The sequence below is a fragment of the Kryptolebias marmoratus genome, linkage group LG18 (assembly GCF_001649575.2).
Source record: "Kryptolebias marmoratus isolate JLee-2015 linkage group LG18, ASM164957v2, whole genome shotgun sequence".
NCBI classification, from domain to species: domain Eukaryota; kingdom Metazoa; phylum Chordata; class Actinopteri; order Cyprinodontiformes; family Rivulidae; genus Kryptolebias; species Kryptolebias marmoratus.
The window spans coordinates 11,835,125-11,859,898 of NC_051447.1; the positions used below are offsets into that span (position 1 = coordinate 11,835,125).

At 38.0% G+C, this 24,774-nt stretch overlaps 1 protein-coding gene across 2 annotated transcripts in view; it reads right to left on the reverse strand.

Annotated features, from left to right (window-relative positions):
• The window catches only part of exoc4 (exocyst complex component 4), a 109,766-nt gene extending 87,921 nt beyond the window's left edge, over positions 1 to 21,845 (reverse strand). For both annotated transcript variants that reach the window (XM_017414901.2, XM_017414902.3), the window contains exons 1-8: positions 21,726 to 21,845; positions 20,900 to 21,089; positions 19,984 to 20,178; positions 16,702 to 16,895; positions 15,349 to 15,458; positions 13,405 to 13,505; positions 13,124 to 13,278; positions 8,119 to 8,299 (exon numbers count right to left, since the gene is read on the reverse strand). In XM_017414901.2, the coding sequence (XP_017270390.1) occupies positions 8,119 to 8,299; positions 13,124 to 13,278; positions 13,405 to 13,505; positions 15,349 to 15,458; positions 16,702 to 16,895; positions 19,984 to 20,178; positions 20,900 to 21,089; positions 21,726 to 21,805 (1,206 nt within the window). In that variant the 5' untranslated portion in view covers positions 21,806 to 21,845. The remainder of the gene's footprint in view (positions 1 to 8,118; positions 8,300 to 13,123; positions 13,279 to 13,404; positions 13,506 to 15,348; positions 15,459 to 16,701; positions 16,896 to 19,983; positions 20,179 to 20,899; positions 21,090 to 21,725) is intronic.
• Between the last annotated feature and the right edge of the window lie 2,929 nt (positions 21,846 to 24,774).

The following is a 24,774-nucleotide window of genomic DNA, read 5'->3' on the forward strand; positions in this document are numbered from 1 at the left end:
ACCCAAAAATATATGTTGAAAGAAGGTAGAACTTAAGTTGGATATAATAAGTTAAACAAGTCTGGGCAATTAATGCAAACAGATGATAAACCACCATCTTCCAAAACACACCTGATTACATTCAAACTCAACATGCATCAACAATAGGCAAGCTTGATGCCCAATCACTTAATCCCTCTTGAACTGACAACACCAAAGTGATCACTTGCCACCAGCCACACACTGCAGCTAATCCTATCGGTGTATTAATTACTAATGATGAGTTGATGGCGCAAAACCCCCACTTGCTTGCAAGCTAACGCCCAAGCAGACCTAATGAAATGCCAGCGCTGGTCTGATGAAGGGGCTCCGACCCTTCTTAAATTGCATTAGCCCAGAGACAGAGTGAACTTTGGAGGCAATTAACTGGACTGCTCAGAGAAAAAGATAGAGCAAAAGAGGGATGAGAGGCAGAAAGTAGAATTGAAGAAATGAGCGAAAGAAGCGATAACAGTGGGAAAAACAAGCTTTAGAGGAAGAAATAAGCAAAGCATTATAAGTAGATACTGAAAACTTCACAACAAAGCCAATAAAGACTATGCAAATGGAAAACAAGGGAAGAGAAAAGAAAGTCAAATTTAAAAAAAATACATGGTATTGAAAATTCTGGAACATTTAGTTTTGAAAGAAAATAATTTTCCCACTTTGACTATGTGTGACTTTTTTTTCTTTTTTTTTTCAAAAACAAACTATTAAAAGGCTGTTTTGATTATCCCCTTTCCAAACAGCAGAAAACCTTTTTACAAAAAAGAAAAAAAAAAATTCCACCAACATCGCCTCTAAATTTTTGGTGTTTATTCATCAGTTAAAGAGCTACAGCTAGAAAAGGTGCTCCACTAACAAAGTTATTTTGTTGCCAAGCCAATCAACCGCAAATTAGTTTTTATTCATGCTTCAAGCCAGAAGGATGATCCTGATTCATTATGTCTCATTTTTGCTGTGAGGTGTGAAAACAAATTATCCAGAAAAACAACACAACCCCAAAGAGAGGACACCTAATTCAAAGAATTCTTCATTTTATTGTAAAGCCAAATATTTTGCAAGCACGCTGAGTCAAAGTGATTTATTATTTTGAAATATGCTATTTTGATGATTTACTATGAGCGTGGTTTTTAGTCATTTGGCTGTCTGTTTATTCAAGCAAAGCAGGTAATTTAATGACATCTGATTAGAATATTTTACAAAATATGTACATAATCTAATCTAAATAAATCACTAGTGTCACAGCACTACCTATCTGTTCCATAAACACAAGGTAAATAATAGTTGTCTAGAACTGAATGCTCAAAATATAGTTGGAAATTATGCAAACCTACATCCACAGTTTGAGAGTGGCAACAAGCCTAACGTCAGGTTGTTCATGTAATAAATGTTGATGCTCTAAAAACGTACAGCTGTAGAAAGTTTTGGGATAAAATGCTCCTCCTGCAAGAAACACATTTATATCCAATCATTTTCTCTTTTTCCAAACTTATTAAGCCTGATAAACTTTTTTGTTTAAGTTATACTAAAAAGAAATGGTTTTTTTTAGATCCTGAAGTTAATTTACTAACCAATAAAACAAAGAATTAGATTCAGCAAACTTATTTGCTACTCAAAGAAACTGGGTGCATTGCCACTGTTTACATCTAATAACATCCAATAAAAGGTAACCTCGTTTCTGTCACGAGTTTCAGCTCACGCATGAGTTGAATTTGAACACTGCAAAATAATACTGAAAGTCAGGAGCTCTAACAGAGCCCACACGAACGGAAAAAATGAAAGCAAAGAAAAACGAGCAACAATAAAACTTGAAAATGATTATGAAGATGAAACGGGCACAGCCACACAGGTACGCATAAGAAGGAGAAAAATTATGTACAGACAAAAAGTAAACAAAAGAGAGAATGGAGAACATTAGTGATGCAAAGAGGTAAAGGGCTTTCACAGCCAGCTCCGCAATGATCAGCAGCATGACTGAGATACCCAAAACAAAAAGAAGTTCGGTGACTGCACCCGAAGCATCACAACAATGCACAAATAAACAAGTAAACAAATTCAATAGCCCACAATATTAATTCATAATTAGCCCCAGAGCTCAGTTTCAAATGGGTGCCTGTTCTCATTCAGCATAAAAACCCTGGAGCTTTGATAAGGTCTGGCACAAGTGAGGCAGGTATTGGAGAACATAAAAATAGATTCATAGACATGACGCAACTATAATCTTAACACTCTCTCCCCCTTTTAACACCCGGAACACAAAGTGAAACCAGACTCTTGTCTTTCCACATTTCTGTCTTGTTCAACTTGTTAAGGCTGAAAATTGGGCAAATAAAAGATTACTGCAACACCTCAGCAATGTTTCTATTTTAACAAGAGATAGACAAGTTTCCATTCTTATGTTAATTAGCTCAGTGGACTTCCACTAAAAAGGTCATCAAGAGTTGATTAAGAAGCAGCAGAGGAGAAAAGGAGCCGTTTGAATTCACAAAAAATAAGATTTATGAGAGAGCAGATAACAAAAAACAAAGTCTTTACAACAAATTCTAAGACTAAAAGCAAGAGTTCGAGAGCGCGTGTCTGTGGTTAACGCACACAAAACGACTCTCTGCGGAGCTCCCCTGACAAACATAATCATTTCCGACTAAACTATCCAACACAACTCATTCTGCACACAAATAGCTTGGGTCACGTCGCAAACTTAAATCAGTCTACTGGTTGAGTGCAAAGTTAAATTAAAAAGGAGAGAAGCCTAATGGAAGTCTGCCTTTGTGATTCATTAGCAGCACCCCATCTAGTCCTTCATCACTGAGACGTACTGATGTTTCCATTTAGGTCTGAAGGAAGAGTATACTCATCTTTTATTCTATCCATTAGAGCCCAAACAGCGACAGAATCAGTGCAATTAGGAGAGCATCGCTCAAAGCCTTGCAGGTGAGCACTTGACATTGGGTAAACCCAGTAGTCAATTGACTCGAATTAAAGGCATAAATATCACTTCATTTTCCCTTTTCTTGTTTCCATCCATTCCTTTTTAATAAAGTAATCCTGAAAGCAGCAGAGAGAACAATATCAACTTTGTTCCATTCTCAAGGCTTTATTGAAATCGGCTGTTTTCCAACTAAATCCCTTGGCAAGCGTCTTGTCACAAAACATATTGACTGGCATCCCTTGCTGTTAGCTTGAAGTTTAAAGCCCAAAGTGTCCTTGGCCGTCAAAGAGAGGGTTCTGTATACATCCTGTATTGATTGTGCTCCAGAAACTTCAATAACCTTCACGGGTTCTAACAGAGCTTCGGCCGCAACCACTCTCTCAGCACTGAACTCCTGCTAAACAGTGGGGGTTCCCACCTGGAGCTGGCTGCCTGCAGTCAATCTTTTGAAGGCTATCTTGTTGGCCGAGGGAAGGAAGAAGAAGATGTGCCTGTGTGCTCACTGAAAACCTCTGTCCTTGCTGTGTCCCCAGCATGATTTGTGATGTAAAAACAATCGTACACATGTGTATTATTTCACAAAAAAGGACTCTGAGATTGTTGCTTTAATATTTTATCATTTGATGAAGTCGGCAGTAAATGTAATATATTAGCTAGAAGGAGGGGTTAGAGCTGAGAGGAGACTTTACAACGCCACGGACATGGCAGACTTCACTGCACTCCAGTAATATGTAAATATGATAGTGCTTTAGAAGGCAGACTGAATGTGACACATTGATTAAAATGTTGGGCAAGAACAACGTAGCAATGTCTGTACTTCATATCTAATTAAAAGAGGCTTATTGTCTTCTGGCTTCTCTTTGGCACTTCAATTTGCTTCGTTTGCAATCTGTTGATGAGCCCAGAAAATACTAAAGCCTCTTGTATATTTATACGTTGTTGACACAAACACGGCATAGCCTTTTGTGTTGCTTCTTCTAAGTCAATAAAGTGATTAATTTATGAAAGAGATTTAGATTAGGTCAGAAGCGCTCATCTGATCAAAACAAAAACACAATCACAATAAAACTGTGGTAAAACTGATACGAATAAGCAAAAGCACAAACACCTATAAAGAAGTTTTTATTTACATTTTTTATTCTTTTTCCTTTTTTAAGGTCATCTTTTTTGTCATATTCTCACCTCTTATATAAGGTGAAATGTTAAACAAACAAACTCTCTGTAATCCAAGAATCACTTCTTTCAAAAGCTAGATAATCTGCATCTATCAAATGCATTTTCAAAGTTGCTTTGTGTGGAAATACAGAACAACTCATTAAAACTGTGATTTGCACTCTAGTCACATACCCCAAGCAGACAATATACGTGGCTCGCAGTCAAATAGCCACAAATCCTTGTAGAATGCGCAAATGGCAAGCTAATTAGCAAACTTTCAGGCCTCAGACCAAACTGGAGACAAGGTGAAAAGGTGATGGATATGAGCAGCCACAGACACCACATGCCAAATATAGACTATAAAACTCCTAATGGGTGATCTTAATTATGAGTGTGTGTAGTGAGGTTTGTGAACTGTGATCTTTTATGAACAGTGTTATCCAATTATCCGATAACTTACAACTTCTAACATAAATTGAAAAAGTGATTTTTTTTAAATAATATTTTAACTGAGAATAAATGACAGCTTTAAAAACTGTCTAAACTGAGTGAGTGCATACATTTCTGGAAAAAAGAGAGAGAGAGAGAGATGCACAAGCAAGATATAAGGAAACACATCCCAGCAAGCATGATTTATGGAAAAAGTGCTCAGAGCAAGAAAATAATCTGCAGTCATAGATATACAGAGTAGTAAAGGGACACGGTGTTGCAAGCTTGGATATGTAAATTCATTGATGGTGGTAATAATCAATAGACATACACATATTCAACAGAGAGCAACTTGAAAAATTGTGAAGTGGCTTAAAAGCACTCCTTCCAACATCAATAGCTCTGATTACCATCCAGTTTTTTATGCTTTGAATCAATACTTCCACGCTAAAATGAAAAGGCAGCAGAGGTATCTTGAGCATTTCTGAACAGGGATTAAAACTGTTACACAAATCCTGACTTTCAAAAGCTTGTTTACCCACTCTCAATTTTAAACCTACCGGGCCGCAGTCGCTCACTGATGAAAGCCGTTTTACTGCCAAGGCCTTGTAACTGGGCGCGCCCTATGTTTCTGTCAGCTCTTGCATCTGTCTGCGGGTATGTCATGTGTAAAGGTCAAGCTGGTTTCTCCACTTCTCAAAGTGAGAGGGGGGGAAAAAAAACACTTATCAAAAGGTTTCTGTGGATGTCAAATATGTGAACTGCAACAGAAAGCATAAGCAATGCGAAGATTCAACTAAATTAGCTGTAAATGGGGGGACTATTCAGTTGGGGGTAAAAATGTAAATGTTGAAAGAGGATGCTCAAAGGATGGACCACCTTTTAAATGTTCTAACATTTTTTTGTCTCTGTATTAAAAGTTTTGGAGTAAATATGCAAAGCAAAAGGCAAAAAAGAAAATAAAACCTAAATACCATAACTAAAGTCAGGCCTATACAAGTACGAAGATCTTAGATAAGAATTGGCTCAGTATCCAATAAAATCTAACAGAGTTTCTGTGGGAGCAGAAGGAATTTAATTTCTCTCATTGCAGATATGTGACTCTGTAAAACAGAGTGGGCTAAATGAAGGGGGTGAAGAGGAGTGTGGGAGTTGTGAGAGAGGGAGGAAAAAAAGCCAGATAATAAGATTAAGGAGGAAATTACAAGGACCAAGAAGGGTATGCGGAAGGTATTGGGAGATTGTGATACAGAAGTAGCAGGAATGATGCTGAAGGAGGAAAGAGCAAGGGGAAATGGAAACACAGAGTGGGAGAAAAAGACAAACGAACAAGCAGGAGGAATGGGGAAAGGAGGGAGGAATGAATGGATGAGGGGGGCCTTCATATTGATATAATCGGCCAGAAAATAATAACACAAGTGACTGAGTAAGAAAACCTCATTTCACATAATGAGTATTCTAATCAAGAGATTACATTATCTCACATGACAGAGCAGAGGGAGAGTGAAGCCACTGGCAACTGCGTGTTGGCAGTGGTCACATACTGGGGAATGGCTTCACGCCATCTATAACAGTACGCATACAACAGAGCAATTACAGTACATGCCTATGCATGACTAAACCCTCAAAATACACACACACACACACACATAGCCTAAAACACAAGTGAATTTGTGAATTTGTGAATGCCAGCTGGAAAAAGCTCAAGCTATCGGAAGCCCAGTGTGTGAGTTAGAAATAAAAGCACTTTCAGTTTAACTGTGGAGCCACACTCTCTCTTTTTATTTTTATGATCAGTAAAAACACAGTGCTATCAATTACCATGGCAACAATTAACACATGTAAGTCAGCCCTCTGAGAAAGCTTGTTTTCTCCTGCATTTTACTTGCCTAAAACAATACTGCAATATATTCTTTGTTGTATGTCATTATGCTATAAATGTGTTTTATACACACACACATACATACAAAGCATTTTGTTAAATTCAAGATTGAAGAACCTCATCTTCTCCAACATCATCATCATATTCAGTCAAGTTTTAAATCATTTGCAAAACCCTGCCAAATATTTTTTTTTTGTATAAAAATCTCCAGAACTTGCAGTGAAAGAGCATCACTGAGAAAACTATAATTTTAGGTACGAACACACATAAGGACAAAGACACACACGCTCACCAATCACTATGAGAGCAACAGCTGTCACATATTTTCCTCTGAGAGTCACCACAGGGTCAAATTAACAGCTGTTCATCTCCCTTAGCCAATCAAACAGGAAGGGGTTGGGGATCAACAACCATGCATAAATACACGCCAATTAAAGAGCTTAAAATTAATCCAAACAATCAAGCCTTCTTTGTCTTCGTGTCACAGTCTTGGTAAATAAAAAAAACCCAGCTCCGTTCTGTTTTAGTTCTAAGGTTTATTCAAGGCATAAAAAATAAAATGTTTGGTTCTCTGCATCTTAGAATTAGAATAATCAAACCTCAGTTGAACAGCATGTCCTGTTAGAAAAACTATGCAAAAACGCAGAAGCAGCGGGTAACAAACTACTCTTTCTGCTTCCACACAAATTAAAACAGTAAGTAGCAGCCAGGTGCTGCTAATCTAATGCACTTGATTAAATGATCATCAGTAAGTGTGAGCAGCTCGATAAAGGCAGAAGTTCTGGCAGTTTGCTGGTCTGAAGTATTCAGGTGTGCAACGCAGTGCCAAAAAACATTATGCTGCTCCGTGGCAATGATTTCAGAGAAGCAAATGTTGCTTCCCATCACTCTGAGAAGGGTTATAAAATTATTGCCAAACAGTGTGGAGTCTATCATTCTGTAGCAAAGGGATTATTCACAGAAGAAAATATTTAAGACGGCTGTCAATCTTCTCAGGCGTGGACATCCCAGCAGATTCCTTTCAAGGTCAGACCTCGTAACACTCAGAAAAACTGCAAAAAGCAAACAGCTAGAGGCTGCAACATGATAAATGTTAAAGTTCAGAGCAGTACAATTAGTAAAAGACTGAATGGTTTCTCAGTCTTATGTCTGCAGCAGGGCTGTTCAAAGCTGCATTTGAACAAATCACAAATTTTCTCCCTTACAAAAATCACATTAATTCAACATGTTTGTCACATGTGGTAAAACGTGGAACCACGTGTGATGACATGAACATAGTACAAATGTTTCAAAACCACTTGAAAAATGTGCAGAATGTGTTTTTCTTGTTCACAGATGGATCACATTACCATCAATTTCTCCAATGCTCATTTACAACATAAAACACAAACTGAATCAATTCTTAGAAAAAAAAGCTTTAACCCCTTGACTACAAGATTTTAATGGCAGTTAATGGAATCTAAAACTCTGATATTATGCCAGGCGAAGAAAATAAAACCACCTGTGCACAATTTGTCAGGACCTTATTTTAAGACAAAGTATTACAATACAAAACATTTTCAGAAACTATTTCATTATCGATTTTACTATGAGTTTAAGTGATGGTCAGACATCTTCAAAAAATCTTTCTAATACTTGGAATTGTGCCATGTGCATATAACAGTAATAGTTACAGTGACTTTGACTTTTGCTCAAAACTAACCTGCAGCACAGCCTGGATTTTAGCAGAAACATCAGCCTGCTCGTAGAGCTTGATGTCCTCTTCACGAGTCCCACTTGAACCCTGCACTGCGATCTGCTGCATGTGGGCCAACACCACACTGTGAGCCTGGGCCACTGCCTTGAACTTGTCAAACAAAAGCTCCAACAGTTCCAACAGCAGCCTGCAGAGGGAGCCAGAGAGAGCAGAAAAAGAGGGCGAAAGGAGGAGGAGAGTGGGAGTAAATGGGGACATGGAGGAAGGAGATTCGAGTGAGTTTATGGGGAAAAATAAGGCTTAGACAAAATGAGATGGCAAATAACAAAACAGTAATTTAAATGTCACATCTGCAAGCTGTAGTTATTTAGTCATACAATACTCATGATGTTTTTTTTACCATGATTTTATACAAGAGCAAAAACACACAACCACCTCTTAGGAAAATACTGGACTACTACTGCTAGAGTAAATTGCCAAACATTTAGAAAAAGAAAAAAAAAGGCAGAGTGCAAACTTTGTCAGCAATTTTTTTTTTCAGTCACTGACAATGACCATAAAAAGTCAATAAGCTATACATTATCCTTCTACATAAGATTTAGATACTACAGCAGTACAGTTCCTGCTTTGCTTTCGCTTCTGCCCACTCTTAAAACGAGTTTTAGATATCCGTTTCTGTAAAGGGGGAGCCATCTCAAAATTTATTAATAGGATCATTTTATATTACCAATTAGGTTTTACAGTTCCCCGTTTTACTTTGCAGTTCCCTCCACAGCAGACACTTCAATATTTCACCTGCGTTAATAACCCAGCACCTGGGCTAGCTGTTACAGGGGGGAAAAAAACAACCTAAGATGCCCAACATGGTTTCGAATAAAAAGCCATTCTCATTAGTTCTAAATCACTCTGGCAGAGGACGAGAGCACAACCAAAACCAAACTGACCTTCCACTTGATCTGAGTGCTCCACTCTGGATTGAAAACTCAGTTGCTTCATCTAGTCTAATGCTTTCACACAGATTTGCTATCCCTGCTATTTACACAAGGACAGAGCTTTCAGAGTAAAGAGGGAACACAGATTTCATTAGGTGAATTTGATGATAGAGTTACAACTTTATTTTCATGAAGGTATGACAGTTACTAGATAAATGATGACGCTGCTTGTTTAACACCACTGCTACTACTATACTTTTGTCACTTTTATTGTGCTTTAACTGCTATCAAGTCTACGTAATCAATTGTAGTAAACTTTCTATCAATATATTATAAATCAAATAAAACATTATTAGAATAAATCTCCTGGTATTTCTTTACTCTAACCTAAACCTTCAACCAAAAGCCTGGGAGTCAGAGTTCAGAACAGTTCTATTAGCTGTTCTGTGGACTGCATTTCTCCGCACAAAGACCTCAGAGGTTTTAACTGGAGTTCAGCTCTAAGAGGTTAACCTCAAAATGTTCCTTTTACCTCTGAGACCACTTCAAAGTTCACCTTTCACATTTGCTCTAGTTGTCTTTCTTAACCCTGTTACCACTCAATTTCTAGATGCTCTTTTTTTTTTTGTCCCTGATGTTAATGTTACTACATTTGCTATACTGCCCTCATCTGCTCCTTGTAAGCTTCCACCATTTACTTCGAGGTAGTCAGCAGCTGCTGAAACTTGCAGTCCTGTAGGATCTTACATGTGTTGTTCTTAACTACTTTGAGTGGAATAACCCATTGGGAAAAGGGGGCTTCTAACCCACACTTGGCACAGTTACATTTTTAGACTCACCCTGGTATTTGGACATACTTCTGTGTACGACCTCTGCTTGCATCTTAACACCTTACATCTATTTACTGTCTCAGGGGCATCTTTTCACAGCTGGCTCTTGTTTTCTGAGGCGATTCAACCACCTTTATAAATCTTTTTTTTTGCCATTATCAGAACTCTCTGTGCTTTCCTTCTGGCCAAACTTTTCTAACAAGGTGGCAACTAGAATAATAAATCAAACAAATCATCATACCTAACGTCCACCAAAACACAGAGCAACACCTCAGTTGTGTATAATCAGTGAATACACACCTAAAACAAACATCACCTGCAATGTTTTAATACAATTTCATATTGTATCAAAAAGATTCACATCTATTTTTACTTTTACTTCCATTTTAGGATGTGGTTTAGGATGTGGCAATTCCATGCATTCATTGCTGAGAACAATAGTGTTTACATTGCAGTCTTGGCTGTTCTTCTGCCCCACAACAACCAAATACAAATGTGAGATGCCTTGAATCTAATTTCCTCACTGCTTTGCATCTTTTGTTGCTAGTAGGTCTTCACTAGTGCTACTTAAGCAGCTACTAGCTCATTGGTTAACTATCATCCACTCTAGTTTCCACAGGGGTTCTCAAAATATTCTCTAATGCAGTTTTGTTTTGAGTAGTTTCTGCTTGTAGCCAACATTGTAATTTGTTTGAACCACTCATCTTTTTGGCTCTCTCTACTTTTCAAATTTACAACAAAGTTCAGCTTATGATAATTAATTAGCTTGTTATTTAACTTGTAAATGGTCGATGCCAAAATTTCTTCTGAGTACAACTAGAAAGATTCTGAGCTACCACCAGTTGAACTTGTACCACAGTTTGAGAGCCACAGCCTTGAGTAACAGGATGTAGCCAAGTTTCTGAGGAAGGTATAAAGTTAATGTAGAGGTAAGATGGGTGTTTAGCCAGGAGTCATTTTTGTTGTCACTACATTCACAGTAGCATCAAATAAAAAGCATAAATGAAGTAAAGAAAAGATTAAATCACTGCGATCTGTAACTCTGAATGTCAGATGTTTTGCATAAATATATACTGTATTAGTTTGAAGTATCATGATATAGTATAAAAACATTAACTATCAGTAAAAGTACAGACAATGTATAATTATCTATCTAAGTGGAGAAGTTAGGATGCACTTCACCACTAACACTTGCACCTACAGACAGCCCAGTCTTTCTCATTATCTCCCAGTGGAGGCCATCCTAATCCATAACTTCTGTTCTTTGAGACCTCACATCTCATTTCCCCTCAGGATCGAAGCTGACACAAATGGCTCGTGAACAGTCGGAGGAAATAGCAGGGAGCACATGGTTTCTAACTAACTGACCAGCAGTAGCAGTGTGCATGGCTCATTTTTGAAGGACAACAGCAGCATCAAAATTAGATTACCATTAGGCTGCTCGTCAGTCAAAGATCATTAAATTACTGTAAACAGGGGCGCAATGTGTTGAGTGAACGCTTCTGAAATATTAAATGTGCCAGGTTGTGATGCTGCCACACCAAACTGATGCAGAATACAAAAATACAGAGCAGAAAAATGGTTAAAATAGCCACTCTGATGTTACAAGTAATCCATCTTCTATGTTAAAAATGATCAATATATTTGTTAAAAGTATGTGAATTTATTTCAGCTTTACAGGGACAGATACAAACATTTGTTGCATTCTGTCAGAACAAAATAATACAGTTTGCTTTTTAAGCAGTTTCTCACTTTAAATAGTCATTTGACTTAAACTTGATATCTTCCTTAGAAAGAAACGACTTGTTTCTGCAGGAAAAAATGGCATTAGATCATATGCACTGTATATGAAATTGAGCTATTCATTATCAGTGAAGCATGCTAATTACTTGGGGTGTGTGTGGGACGCTGCATGGAGTGTATTTGTGAAAGTAGGATGTAGAGAAGGAAGTTGGATCACTAAGGAGGTGATTGAGAACATAAACCTGTAAGACCACACTACACACTGCTGTTTAAGCTATAAAGAGTTTAAGTGTTGCCTGCTGGTCTGCAGTGCTATAAAATATAGTGTGCAATATTCAAGACCATTGTTCCCTACAAGTGGTACATCCGATGGAGTTTCCATAGCAACAAGCATTGACTTTAAATTGAAGTGAACATAGGGAGAACAAGCAGCGTATGCATCCAAATACAAAAACACACAAAGTGTTAAGTGCTCACACACACATGCAGGCACATTCAAAACAATCAGTAAGGAGTAGAACCGAAAATGAGCTACATGGTGGCCTATTACACTGAGGTCAGATGAGATTCAGCAGGCAAAGGGAGAAACAATGCAGACAAGGCTGGAGAAAACATCCCTGACAGAAAACAAGACATTCCTCTTAAATGGTTCGGGATCAGTGGACTGAGACCTGTGCTTCTCAGGACTGCATACTGCATGTGTACGTCTGCAGCAGCTAACGTGACTGCTTTTAAAATGTTGTAGACCGATACGGCAGGTGAGAAATCGTGTGTCTATGGGTGTGTTTAACCATGACATGTCTTTGTTTAAAGCAGCAGAGGATCTGTTTTCATGGTCTGAGGCAGGTGTGTCTCCCGCACTAGCCTTTGCTGTTTCACATCTGGTTGAGTGTCTGACTATGAACGCTGGGGGACTAAATTCAAAACATGTTGTCGGTTGCCTCTGCAGTTAGCTATTAATATGTCTACCAAACTCACTGCAGTTAGCATATTAAAATTGATACAATAATCAGCTCTAGTGTTTTGGTAATAATCTACAGGGAGAATCTCATTTTCAGCTCTTACCAATCAATAAGAAGAATGGCCACCTTTTATTCACAAACACCAGGAATTTGAGCCTAATGGTAATAATATGAGTAAAAAAGAATAAGCTAACAGGCATCTTAATAAAACTGATAGGAATACAAGTAGCAGCTTTTTATGGTATCTTTTAGAGATAATAACAACAGCCTTATACAGCTGTTTACTTTGATAGTTTATTTTTTAAATATTGCAAATGCTACTTATTATTCCTATCAAGATGACATTATAATTTTCATAAAAGACAATTTCATTTTTTTTTATTTAACTTCTGGTACAATGCTCTTCACAGCTTTCTAATGACTGCACTATGCTTTTAGGTATTAACTTTCATGTTTTTTTTTTTTAAATCTTCCTTTTTCAAAAGCTCTTTTCTCTCAAGAAGCTTATGATATTTAAGGGCTGTGTGCTTCTGCTTTCCAGTACCTTGGCTGGCTTTCCTGGGCCAGGTTTTCTCCCCTCTGGTAAGCATGGTCTGCTATCTGAGTGGTGGATCTCTTTACAATCTGTTTCAGCTCGGGCTCCAGCCGCTCCATTATGGCTTTGATTGTTTCAGGAAGTTTCTTCAGTTTGGCTAGAGCCTGAAAAAATAACAAAACACCAAGATGATCCTTAAAGCAAAAGAATCACAAGAACAATAACCAAAAAGAAACTAACAATTGGGCTATTTTAGCTTGTGAAGTATTTTTAGTAAGACCTGTGTGTACCTTGATAAGGATGCCCATGAACTCAGCACTGTTTTCCTCTGGATCCACCTCTGAAAGATCAGCTTGGCTCAGTTCTCGAATATCCTGCTGCAGCTCACGCACTAAAAAAAATGGTGTCCATGAAATATTTATACAAGAATCCAGTTTTTAATTGCAAATATGAAAAAAAAACTATAAAAGTGTGGTGATGTCTCCTTTTCACTGTTGAGATTTTATCTTTCTCTTTTAACAATCTAACACATTGTTAGAAAATAAATTAATAGCTTTCAGAGTATTAATATCCTTTTAAGCCCACACACCTGCACCCCCAACCCACCCCCAAGCTCTCGGCAGCTGACTTAGCCACATTAGCAGCTAAATTGAGAATGGCAGTATCGAGTGATGCTCTAATTTCCATTAGATGGGGCCTCCCAATTCCCCATCAAAGCACGTTAGGAGAGTTAATGTTTATGGCAAGTTAATGGACTTTGGGTGTATTTCCTCTTTTCACCCATTCCAACTGCAGTTTGTGTAATAATTATGACAATTACTATCTACAAATGAGGTGCTCTAATGCTATTAGACAAAATGGAAAGCCAGAGCTCTGATGGAAGCCGGTCGCTGTGTCGTGACCACGGTTGTTAACACGATGGTATACAGGCACTCACTGCCTGGAGGTGGCTAATTGCCAGAGTTCTCTGTGCAATGTAGGAAAACTCTGGCAGAGCTTTTACTTTAAGGGAGGCAGTGTGAGAGAGCTGAGCAGAAACTTATCTGGCATTAGACGTCATAACATGCGCATGCATGCTGATGAGCTGGAGTATTAAATAATAGGAGATACAGTAAGCTTCAGTTGTGATGTAACATATAGAGCTCAGAAATGCTACATATGTGAAGCTAAAACCAACAAAGAAGAAAATATAAAGATAGAGAGTACTACAAATATCTATGTTAAAGAACAGACAAAATATGACAAAAATGTTTAATGCTTCATGGAAACTTTGTCAGAATTTAAGGGGTATGTATGGTGTGCAGCCGTCTGGTATCTACAGAACTAAAACCGGTGAGTCGTTAACTTTGAATGCCAAGAGTGGGTGGTGAAAAAAAGTGCCGGGCTTTATATAAAAACTCTGAAACACCAAGGGAATGCCAAGTTATTGCTGGATTAACTTTTTTCATTATCTTCTTGTTTGTGTTCTCCTGTGCTCTGCCTGGAAGAAAAGTAGCGCTGACTGTACGCCCCTACAACGGAGACAGAATTCATACATTTCTGCTCACAGTTAGGTTCTGTTTTATCTGCCTCCGTTAAAGTCCCGGTTACCAGTCTGAGCGTAATAAATGCAACGCCCCTGCTGCGAATGCGGAGACACTGGGTGACTAATGGGTACACATAGGGGGCATGATGATTATAATGTAAGCGAGGGAGATATATATTATGATCATAGTTGAAGATGTTATGACATACGGCAAGGGAGGAAAAGTGGGCGTTTGCCTGTGTGCATTCTTTGTAATACGATGCAATGTAAGATGTGTTTGGTCCTTATATGAGTCTGGATCAGCAGTTTGTTTGTGATCAGTTGTGTGAGCGCAGGAAAGACTGAAAACAATAAAAAAAAGTGTAATGACATTCAAATGGATATAATTTAGAGTGATGCTAATGACTTCATATCCCTCAGAATGAGAACAGTGAAAACACAAGGGCAAGCTAAAATTCATAAGCAATGTTTTTAAACTGAAACTGACGTTACTTGTTGATGTATATTGTCACACTTATCCTAATGGAAGCAGCTTTAATGGACATAAAAATGATGTATAGTTTTTTTTTTAAACCTATAAAAGCTTTCAGTTTTCTCCCTTCTTCGTCATATCTTTTACACCGGCAACTTTTTATTTTCCTTCAGTACTTCCTCCTCCCCTTCTGTTTAATGTGCTAAAAAAAAAAAAAAAAAAAAAAAAAAAAGTTACCACTGCTGGATCCAGGTGTGCTAAACTGGGAGGAATCCAAAAGCTTGCGTGGCGTTGACAGGCCACTCACTTCCAACACAGGCAATGGAGATGTGTCTTTAGTCATAGACCTGAGGATAGGAAAAATAAAGTTCTTAAAATTAAGTAAATTTGTCAATTTTTCTCTATTCTTTGTCACACATATTAAGATAAAGCAATCCTGGAGTAACAGCTCTTTGCAAGCGGACACAAGTTTCCTATCTATTCACACAAATGCAAATACAGATAAGCACTTGCGTAACAAAAACAACAATCTACTGTAAGAACAAACCACCTATCTTTGTTCTGTGAGAATGGTGCTGATTTCCAATGAGCCATTTATCAAGCTCAAGGTGGAAGCAATCCAGGCCCTTTAAGTTAGGTGGCATAAACACAGTGTGCCTGCTAAGTGAGTGGGTTGCATGGAGGCTGGCGTGTTGTTAAAGGCAAACGAATACAGGAAGGCCAGGACCTGTCAGGAGCTGACCCTTATTAATAAATCACTGTGCTTTACCAACCCACTGCCACCATAATTACAGCACCGCCACAAACACGCATGAAAAAAGGCAAACAACAAAGTCAATGAATGCTTTCCAATGAACACTAAAGCAACAAATGTGTGTTCAAAGCGTGTGGGCTGCATTATTGCTAATACATTATACAACGAAGAAACAGGTGCTCAGGGCACAGTTAAACTCAAAGTGGCTGTCAAACATTTTATGTCATTTAAACACCACCGGTGTCAGACAGAAAAGGTGAACGTTGGTTTTCTGACAGTAAATACAAATAAACATGCCTAAAATATAAAATTATACAACATACACATTACAAATGTTTTTTTTATCAAAACTTAAACTGCATCCCACCTAATTAGTTTTGAGTAAATTACTGCAGTTTGCTTCTACCAAAATTAACTTGTATGCTTTTCATCTAATTCCTTTGATGCTTCACAACATTAACAAGAAAAGTAATATTTTATAGAAGTTGTCATTGTTTTCCACAGTAATGTTCTTAGTTTTCTTTCAGCAAATAATGTTCAAGTTTTACTAAGTTCTTACAGCTATGGAATCACTCATATTTAAGAATAAATGATGCTGTTTGAAATGTTCATAACATACTTTTCATCCTGTGTGTTAAGCACAAAATAATGACAGAAACATCATTTTTATATAGTTCTTCTCTTCTCTAGAGTTGAGCATACTTGTAGACGTGCAAGTACTTGCTGTAATCAGCAGGGATGTTAATAAAAAAGTGATGACTGAAAGACTCTCACGCTTGAGGATAAATAAACGTGTACCGGAAATGTTAAATATAAATAAATAACTGAGTGCTTACCCTGGCACACGAGCAGCATTTTTGTCCTTGTTCTTGTGTCCAAGGCGGCTTGTTGACTTGATATAAAGGTGTCGGTGCAATTCATCAATGAGCACCAGGTGCATGTTGAGCTTCTTGTTTTTCAGCTCCAGGCGCAAGTCTCCAAGCCCTTCAACTTGCAGCAAGGGGCCTTCTAAGGACTCCACTGCTGACACCTGCAAACAACAAGCCAACCAAGATATACGTTATCTTTTGTTATACTTAGCATGTTGTTGATTCTGCTACACAGCTGAGAAGGTTTACAGGTGGCAAAAAGTAAATATTACTTGACATTTGGTTCATGTGTTGTTTTTTTAGAGCATTTGGTGGAAAGCCAAATGCACGGGCCAACACAAAAGATGAAGTCAACTTGAATCTGACACACTGCATTTTATGGTACAAATTTATTGAAAAGGAAACCTAAGTTGCAACCATTTTGCAAAAAAATGTATGTAGTAAGAAATATGCCAAAAAAGTAGTGGGGGTGGTAGGCAAGTTTTATAATGGGATCAATTATCACCAGCAAAGTTCATTAGGAAATTAAATTAACTACCTAAGCTGGAGCAGTCACAATGACCTTTCAGGTAAAGTCAAGTCAAATTTATTTATATAGCACTTTTCAGCAACAAGGCGATACAAAGTGCTTCACAACATGTGAACACAAAAATACAGAGTCAAAACACACACAACAATATTTAAAATGTGAGCTAGGATAATTCAAATGAAATCTAAGATAATCTGAATGAAATCATGAAAACACAAACAACAATATAAAGTTAAAACTAAACTAAAATAAAGGCTAACTCAGAGTACCGAATGCCAGCTAAGAGTTAAAAACATTTTAATAAAAGGCCAACTAAAAGTGTCAATGTAAAAAAAATAAATAAATAAGGAGGGAGGGAGCAACATAACATAGACAGAAATATGAGACGATGCCAGCGAAGACGCTGAGAGTGAGGCGAGGAACATCTACAAATACGGTTCCAGATAGGCGTCTGTCTGCCATAGTTCTGGTAAAGTAATCTCTTATATTAACGACACTTGTATAATAACTCTTTTCTGGAAGACTAAGAAAATAGCCTAATTTGTGATATATAAAAAAAAAAAACACACACAGTAATGGCTTCTAATAAATGAAATAAAAATCATTTGGCATTGTGGTGATCTCTGTTCAGATTGTAGGGCCCAGTGACTCAGTCTCAGATAAGCGGCAGAAAATAAGTAGCTTGTTGAATAAACATTACATTTCATTTAATGCATTAATTTGACAAAATGGATGTTTTATAGTCAGTCTTCTAATTTGCATGTGATAAAGCTGAAAATAAGCCAACTATAAAAAAATAATGTATGCATCATAGATGGTGGCATGCATCCTAATGCTTGCAATATATCAATCTTTATGGCAACAAATACAAGTGTCTCAGTCTGTATCTGTGTTAACATGCCATGCAATTTTGTGTATTTCTATGCATGTTTCAAGGACAAAATGCCAATATAACAGCACTTTTTTTTGCATAGTCAGGACAGGCCACGTGGAGGATTTAGTAGAGAGAGGATGGGAGGGATGGTTGGGTATGGTAGGCAGGGGTCATGGGTCAAGTGTATATTGATGCAAATGAGAGTCATATTAGTGAGTAGATGAGCTAACGTGCTTCATGATCAGACTCCTTTAGCTTAATATAATAACTCCCCATGCCTGCTATACTTTGCATGCTCTGTGTGTGTCTTAAATATGTCTGTGTATAATTATGTGTGTGTGATTGTATTTCAGTAAATCACTCAATGTGTGTGTCGGGAGGGGATGACAGAAAAAGGCTGGTTAACATCATTAGAGTCCCATCCTGTCAGCATGAGGAGAGGAGAGGAGAGGAGAGGAGAGGAGAGGAGAGGAGAGGAGAGGAGCTCATCAATGAGTTATTTGCTTCTAAAGGAGGTATCAGTTATGTACACCTGGATTTTGTGATACAAAAGGAACAAGGGCATGAGAAGAAAAAAAACGAGGACATTTTCTACCACGTAAGCCAGTCTTGTTTTTAACCAAACCCAGGAGATCTAATGCTGCCATTTGTTGTTAGAGAGCCCAGTGTGAATTTTAATTGTAAACCCCTGGAGATAAGCTTCACAATAAAACATGCACAAAATGTTAAAGAGAGTATGGCACATAGGAGGCTAGAATGTGGATACCTGGCTATTATGGGAAAAAATAAAAGTCTAAGCAAAAATTACAGAATGGCATCATGAGCAAAGCTCAAGTTAAAGAAAACTGTATTTCTTGAAAAGAATGCTAAAATAGGAAATTAGACCCCTTTATGTTAGAAACACAAAAAGGATGAAAGACTTGTTTTAGAGTTCTGTAGAATCTATAAAAAGGATAAAAATGATTTTAAAAATTTGCTTTTGAAAGGATAAGAACCTTAAAACATCTCAAAATCATAAAGATCTACTTCAAGAGGTGTAAGCTGAAGGTTTTCGATTTTCTGCATGTATTTTTTTTTTGCTGTAAAGGTTGAAGAGTGCTTTCTACATGTTTGTAAAACGGTAACATCCTCATAAAGTAAAGTGCATTTGAAGTTTATAAAACTAAGGCAATACACTGAACTGACTTTGAACTTTTTACAACCTTTGAAACACTTTACTGAATGAGAACAGGTTGAATGAAGTTTCTTTTCTTTCCACCCCCACAAAGAGAATTTTTTATGGTCTTTTAGTCTCACCGTCATCTCCTTCTCCCCCCCTCCTCAGATAACCCCATTCTAGCAAACTAATTATTACCAGAGTCTGGAGGAATATGTGTGGGAGTGACATTGGATGAGAAAAAGGAAAAGGAACGAAGCAGACAGATCACAGAAGCTGGTCGTTTAGTCCTCAATGTCATCCTTCACCTACCTGCTGAGGATACTGCGAAACACACATCAAAAGAACAACAGTACGCAAACACCTACAGTTTCCTTACTGCACTTAGATGATGTGAGTTGCACCCTCTGGGCAATTTAAAGCTAGAGAAGAGTTCTTTAAAGCAATAAAAGAACCGAAAAAATAATCTTTTACACAGTGCACTGTAAATATTTATGTTTATGCGTGTGAAAATGTGCACAACATGCTTTCTGATGGCAGCCCATCAGTGCTGCCTGATGTGTCAACAGGTTTGTCCATCCAAAGCAAGTCAAATACTTCCTTCTTTAATTTCCATCCATAAAGCTCCTTAAATGCACACACAAAACATTTAAAGTGCCAAAAGATCCATGCTTTCATCTGTGTACTCACCAACATGTCAGTGGCATGAAGGTAGTGCTTGCTTGCCATATAGGTCTCCAGGCGCTGAGGAACCTGTTTGATACTTTCAATTTCATCCAGCAGCTGGAGGACATGCTTATGTTCGATGCCCTCGATCCACAGCTTCCTCAACTCGTCCCTTTTACAGTGGAGCAGCATTTTACAAGACAAGAGGTTCTCCTTCACCTGCAGAGCAGAATAAAACAAAGAATAGGTAACATTGTTCTTTGACACATATAGTTTAAAACCTTGTGGTGTATAGAAATGAACTCAAAAGCCACCCAAACTAAAGTAAAATGTAATTGTATAGAAACCTAAAAAAATGCAGGCGGCATGAGAGGGGAGAAAAACATGATTTTACCCCTTAAAATCCTTTGAAACACTATTAATACAAGTGTGTCAGTTTCTGTACTTTAAAACCAACTGTGAGTGGGCTGGAAATACTAAAAAACACCTTGTATATTTATACAGATTTTAAACAAAAAGATGAAAACCTCAGGTTGAAATTGAGCAGCACTGAGAGTCTCTAATGACACATTGAAGAAAAAAAGTTTAAATAATGGAGATATTTTGACTCAACTCTATTAGGATATCTTGGTTTCGGGTATTTGTCTGTCTGCTTTATTACAGTCTTGTTTTATTGAAACACTCGCACACAAATTAAATATCTGTGTTATACGAGCACTTTTCTGTCATTAGGAATGTTGAAGACAACCACGAAATAACAATAATTTTAAAAAAAAATCCCTAGTACTTTAATTCAGAACAGTCAGCACAACTTGGCTGGATTATATTTTTTCTATGGCTGAACAAAAGCACAAACATCGACATAAGACAAATTTCTACAGCGTGTAAAAAACAAAAGTGAAGGCATGTATCCATTTTCAGACACGTCTTTGCTTCATACCTGCTTGATCTTGTTGCGGGAGCTGGTGATGCGCTCTGTGATGCTCTGGTAGGTTCGGATGGCAGTAGTAAGTTCAGCATAATGCTGAACAATCAGTTTATCCAAATCCCTATCACACGTCTCAAAGGCCTCTTCAAGGCGACCCTTCTCTGTCTCTCTGTCCTGCACATCATCACTGCTGGACAGAGTCCTGCATCAGGAAAGATGGACAGAAAGAAGGGCACAATAAGAATACAAAGAGCTACAACACTGTAGAAAAATTCAGATGCCAAACTAAATGCATGACTGTATATATTTCGATGTAACTGATAAAGACACAATAAATGAAAATAAGGCGTTCATAAATTGGTGTAACAAACTGAGGACATTACAGAAGTTAAATAAAAGTGTCAAACTTTGGGCAAATTTTATTTATCTTGGTGTTGCAAACTAGACTTACAACATTTGAAAAATGCTTCTAAGAAAACATAGTTCATGCAGAATTTAGGTAAGACTGAAGCAAAAAAACAGCTCTCGTTTGAAATGAATGACGATTAGTAAATACGATAAGTTTTGTTGGATTTTTTTTTCTCCAAGCAAACATTAGGACTTAAAGATTACTGTTATTTAATATAGTGTATACAACAATAGCAAATGTGTAACGAAATAAGCGTTTATTTATTTCATATAATTTACAACACAGGAAGGAAGGATGTAGCTGCCTCCCATGTAGCTCTTATGCTAACTGCCAAGTCGAGCTTGAGAGCAAATGCAAGCCCAATAAATAAGCTGTCTGACGTCTTAACTGCGCTGTTAGCCTCGCATAAAGAATGTAAAATAATCTTACCTGATGACAGAGATGAGAAGACCTGAGGGGTCTTTGTTTTTGCTAACAGCACTCCTGTATTTGCCTGAATCAGCTGCCATTTTTTCCAGCTGCGGGACTCAAACAGGAAGAGTGGAGCGCGAGGTTGAACGACGGAATTCTGGGAGTTGTAGTTTCAACGCAGAAACTTGCACTGCTAAGATGATGCACATTTTATCTAACTTAAGCTTCATTTACGGCCGCTAATGTCGAACATAACGTCCTTGGATAATTATTATTTCATAATTATACTTTATTGGTGGTTTATAAATAAGAAAATATTTATATTTATGGAAATATAAACATGAATATAAATGTATGCATCTCAGTTACATATTGGCATGTGCAGTTAGAGACTTTGTTCATGTGTTATAGACAAGTCAAATGCTTGACCATAATAATTTGTTGTGGTTGCTCTAAGTAGATTACTAAAAAGGAAAGAAATAATATAATATCTTATTTTTCTTTCGGCTATTCCCTTTTCAGGGGTGGTCACAGCAAGTCATCCTCCTCCATCTAACTCTGTCTTCTGCATCTGTCCTCATTCCAACTACTTTCATGTCCTCTCTAACTGCATCTGTATGTCTCCTTATTAGCCTTTCTCTTTGTCTTTTTCCTGACAGCTGCATCTCTAACATCCTTCTACCAATATACCCACGGTCCCTCCTCTGCACATGTCTAAACCATCTCAGTCTGGCCTCTCTAACTTTATCTCCCAGTCATTCAACCTGTGCTGAACCTCTGATGACCTCATTTGTAATCGTATTCATCCTCGTCACTCCCAAGGAGAACGTCAACATCTTCAGCTCTGCCACTTTCAGTTCTGTCTCCTGTCTTTTTGTCAGTCTCACTGTCTCCAAACTGCCTTGCAAACCTTTCCTTTGACCTTTGCTGCCACCCTTTTGTCACAAATCACTCATGAAACTTTTCTCCATCCACTCCATCCTGCTTGGACTATTTTCTTCACCTCTTTACCACACTCCCTGTTTTTCTGGACAGTTGACCCTAAGTACTTGAAGTCCTGAACCTTTGTGACCTCTGCTCCTTGTAGGCTCACTGTTCTACCTGCCTCCCTTTCATTCACACACAGGTACTCTGTCCTGCTGCAGCTGACTTTCATTCCTCTTCTTTCAAGTGCATACCTCCATCTCTTCAAGTTCTCTTCCACCTGTACCTGTTTTCACCACAGATCACAATGTAATCTGCAAGCATCATAGTCCATGGGGATCCCTGCCTGATCTCATCTGTTAGTCTGTCCATCACCAGAGCAAACAAGAAGGGGCTCAGAGCCAATCCTTGATGCAGTCCCACCTCCACATTGAAGCTATCAGTAACTCCTACAGCACACCTCACCACTGTCCTGCTGTCCTCAGACATATACTGTACCAGTCTATCATACTTCTGTGCCACTCCAGATTTCCTCTTTCAACACCACAGCTCCTCCCTCAGCACCCTGTCACATGCTTTTTCTAAATCCACAAAGGCACAATGAAGTTCTTTCTGACCCTCTCTGTACTTCTCTATCAGCATTCCCAAAGTCTTCGACTATCAGTAGCACAATTTCCGCTGGCACCCTGTTTGTCAACAGCACCAGTGGTGGTCGTTGTTAACTCGGGCCTCGACCGATCAGGTAAGGTGTCACTTTGATGTACTCGCGTGTTTGTTTTGGCAAAAGTGTTTTATGCCAGATGCCCTTCCAACCAAAGCATAAAAAACAGCTAAATTTGAACATTTTCAGTCCAGTCTTCTTCAGACTGTCAAGGTTGGGCAAAGGAAAAAAGAGACAAGCAGTGTAGGTCAGTGACTTAATAGCTAACCCCATTTAGAACATATATTGCTGGATTTTGCAGGGCTCCTCTGTGTTGTATCTCTGACCATATCTGCCTTACCATTGAGAATGGGAGCGAACATTGATTCTGGAGCAAAAGAGGTCGATCTCCAGCAGCCTTAGTCCTGATTGATGTGCTGGTGGAGTGACGAGATAACATTGCGGGTGATCTTTGTTTTTATACCACCTCCCCAATAAGCAATTGCTGTGTCATACGATAGCCGGTGTTTTATCTTCTTTTGAAAGAGTCTCACATCCCAGGTCCAAGTTTAATTTTGAAGCTCTTATCGCCTAACCCTCAAAACCATGTCTCATCAGTTCAAACAATTTACTTTTTTCTTTTTTCTTTTTAATAATGCAGTACTAGGTCTGTTTCAGTAGACACCACTCTGACTTATTCACCGGATTAATACAAAGGTAATGAGATCTTTGTCAGATGCACTTATGTGATCTACATAAAAAAAAGTAAAATTGCTGCGGCAGCTACAATGGTGGCCATTTAATATTCAGCTTAGGGTGTAACTCTTATAGTATAGTGGACTCTCTTTATTAGAATAACATGATATTTCTCAGTTTCAATGCATAATTTTGTTTTGTTTCTCTCAAAGAACTTGTTTCAGCTGCTCCTTTTATTTATTTATTTTTTTTCAGGAGTCACCACAGCATGGCAACTTGCATAAAATATGTGGCAATTGTTTTTTTATGCTGGATGCCCTTCCTGACGCAACCTGGGCTCGAACTCAGGATTACAAAACCAAAGGCCCCTGTTTCTCAAAGAACAACAAATTACATTATTTACAATAAGAAAAAATAAACTATGCATGCAATAAGTTATGTGATTATGTGAAGTCACAGCTAATGTACAATAATGCTTTTATCAAACATCCCAGAAAAATAGTGCTAGGATAAAGGATTGCCTGAAAAGAAGTTTTCCCTTTTTCCCACTCAGTAACACACCTTGTTAAAGTGTGAAATGTACCCAGGGAATGAGGTGTAAAGCATAGCATCTGGGAGAGACTTTCTGGATTATGCATACTGAACTGGATCAAATATAAGATTAGTCCCACATCATCTACTTTTATTCTTAAGGGGTACAATAATGACCTTTGCAGAAATTACACAGGTACCAATTTAAACTTTTTATTTTTCAGAGCAAGCTTCTTGGTCCACAATATAAAACAAAAAATGATTGTGGTTCTTTGA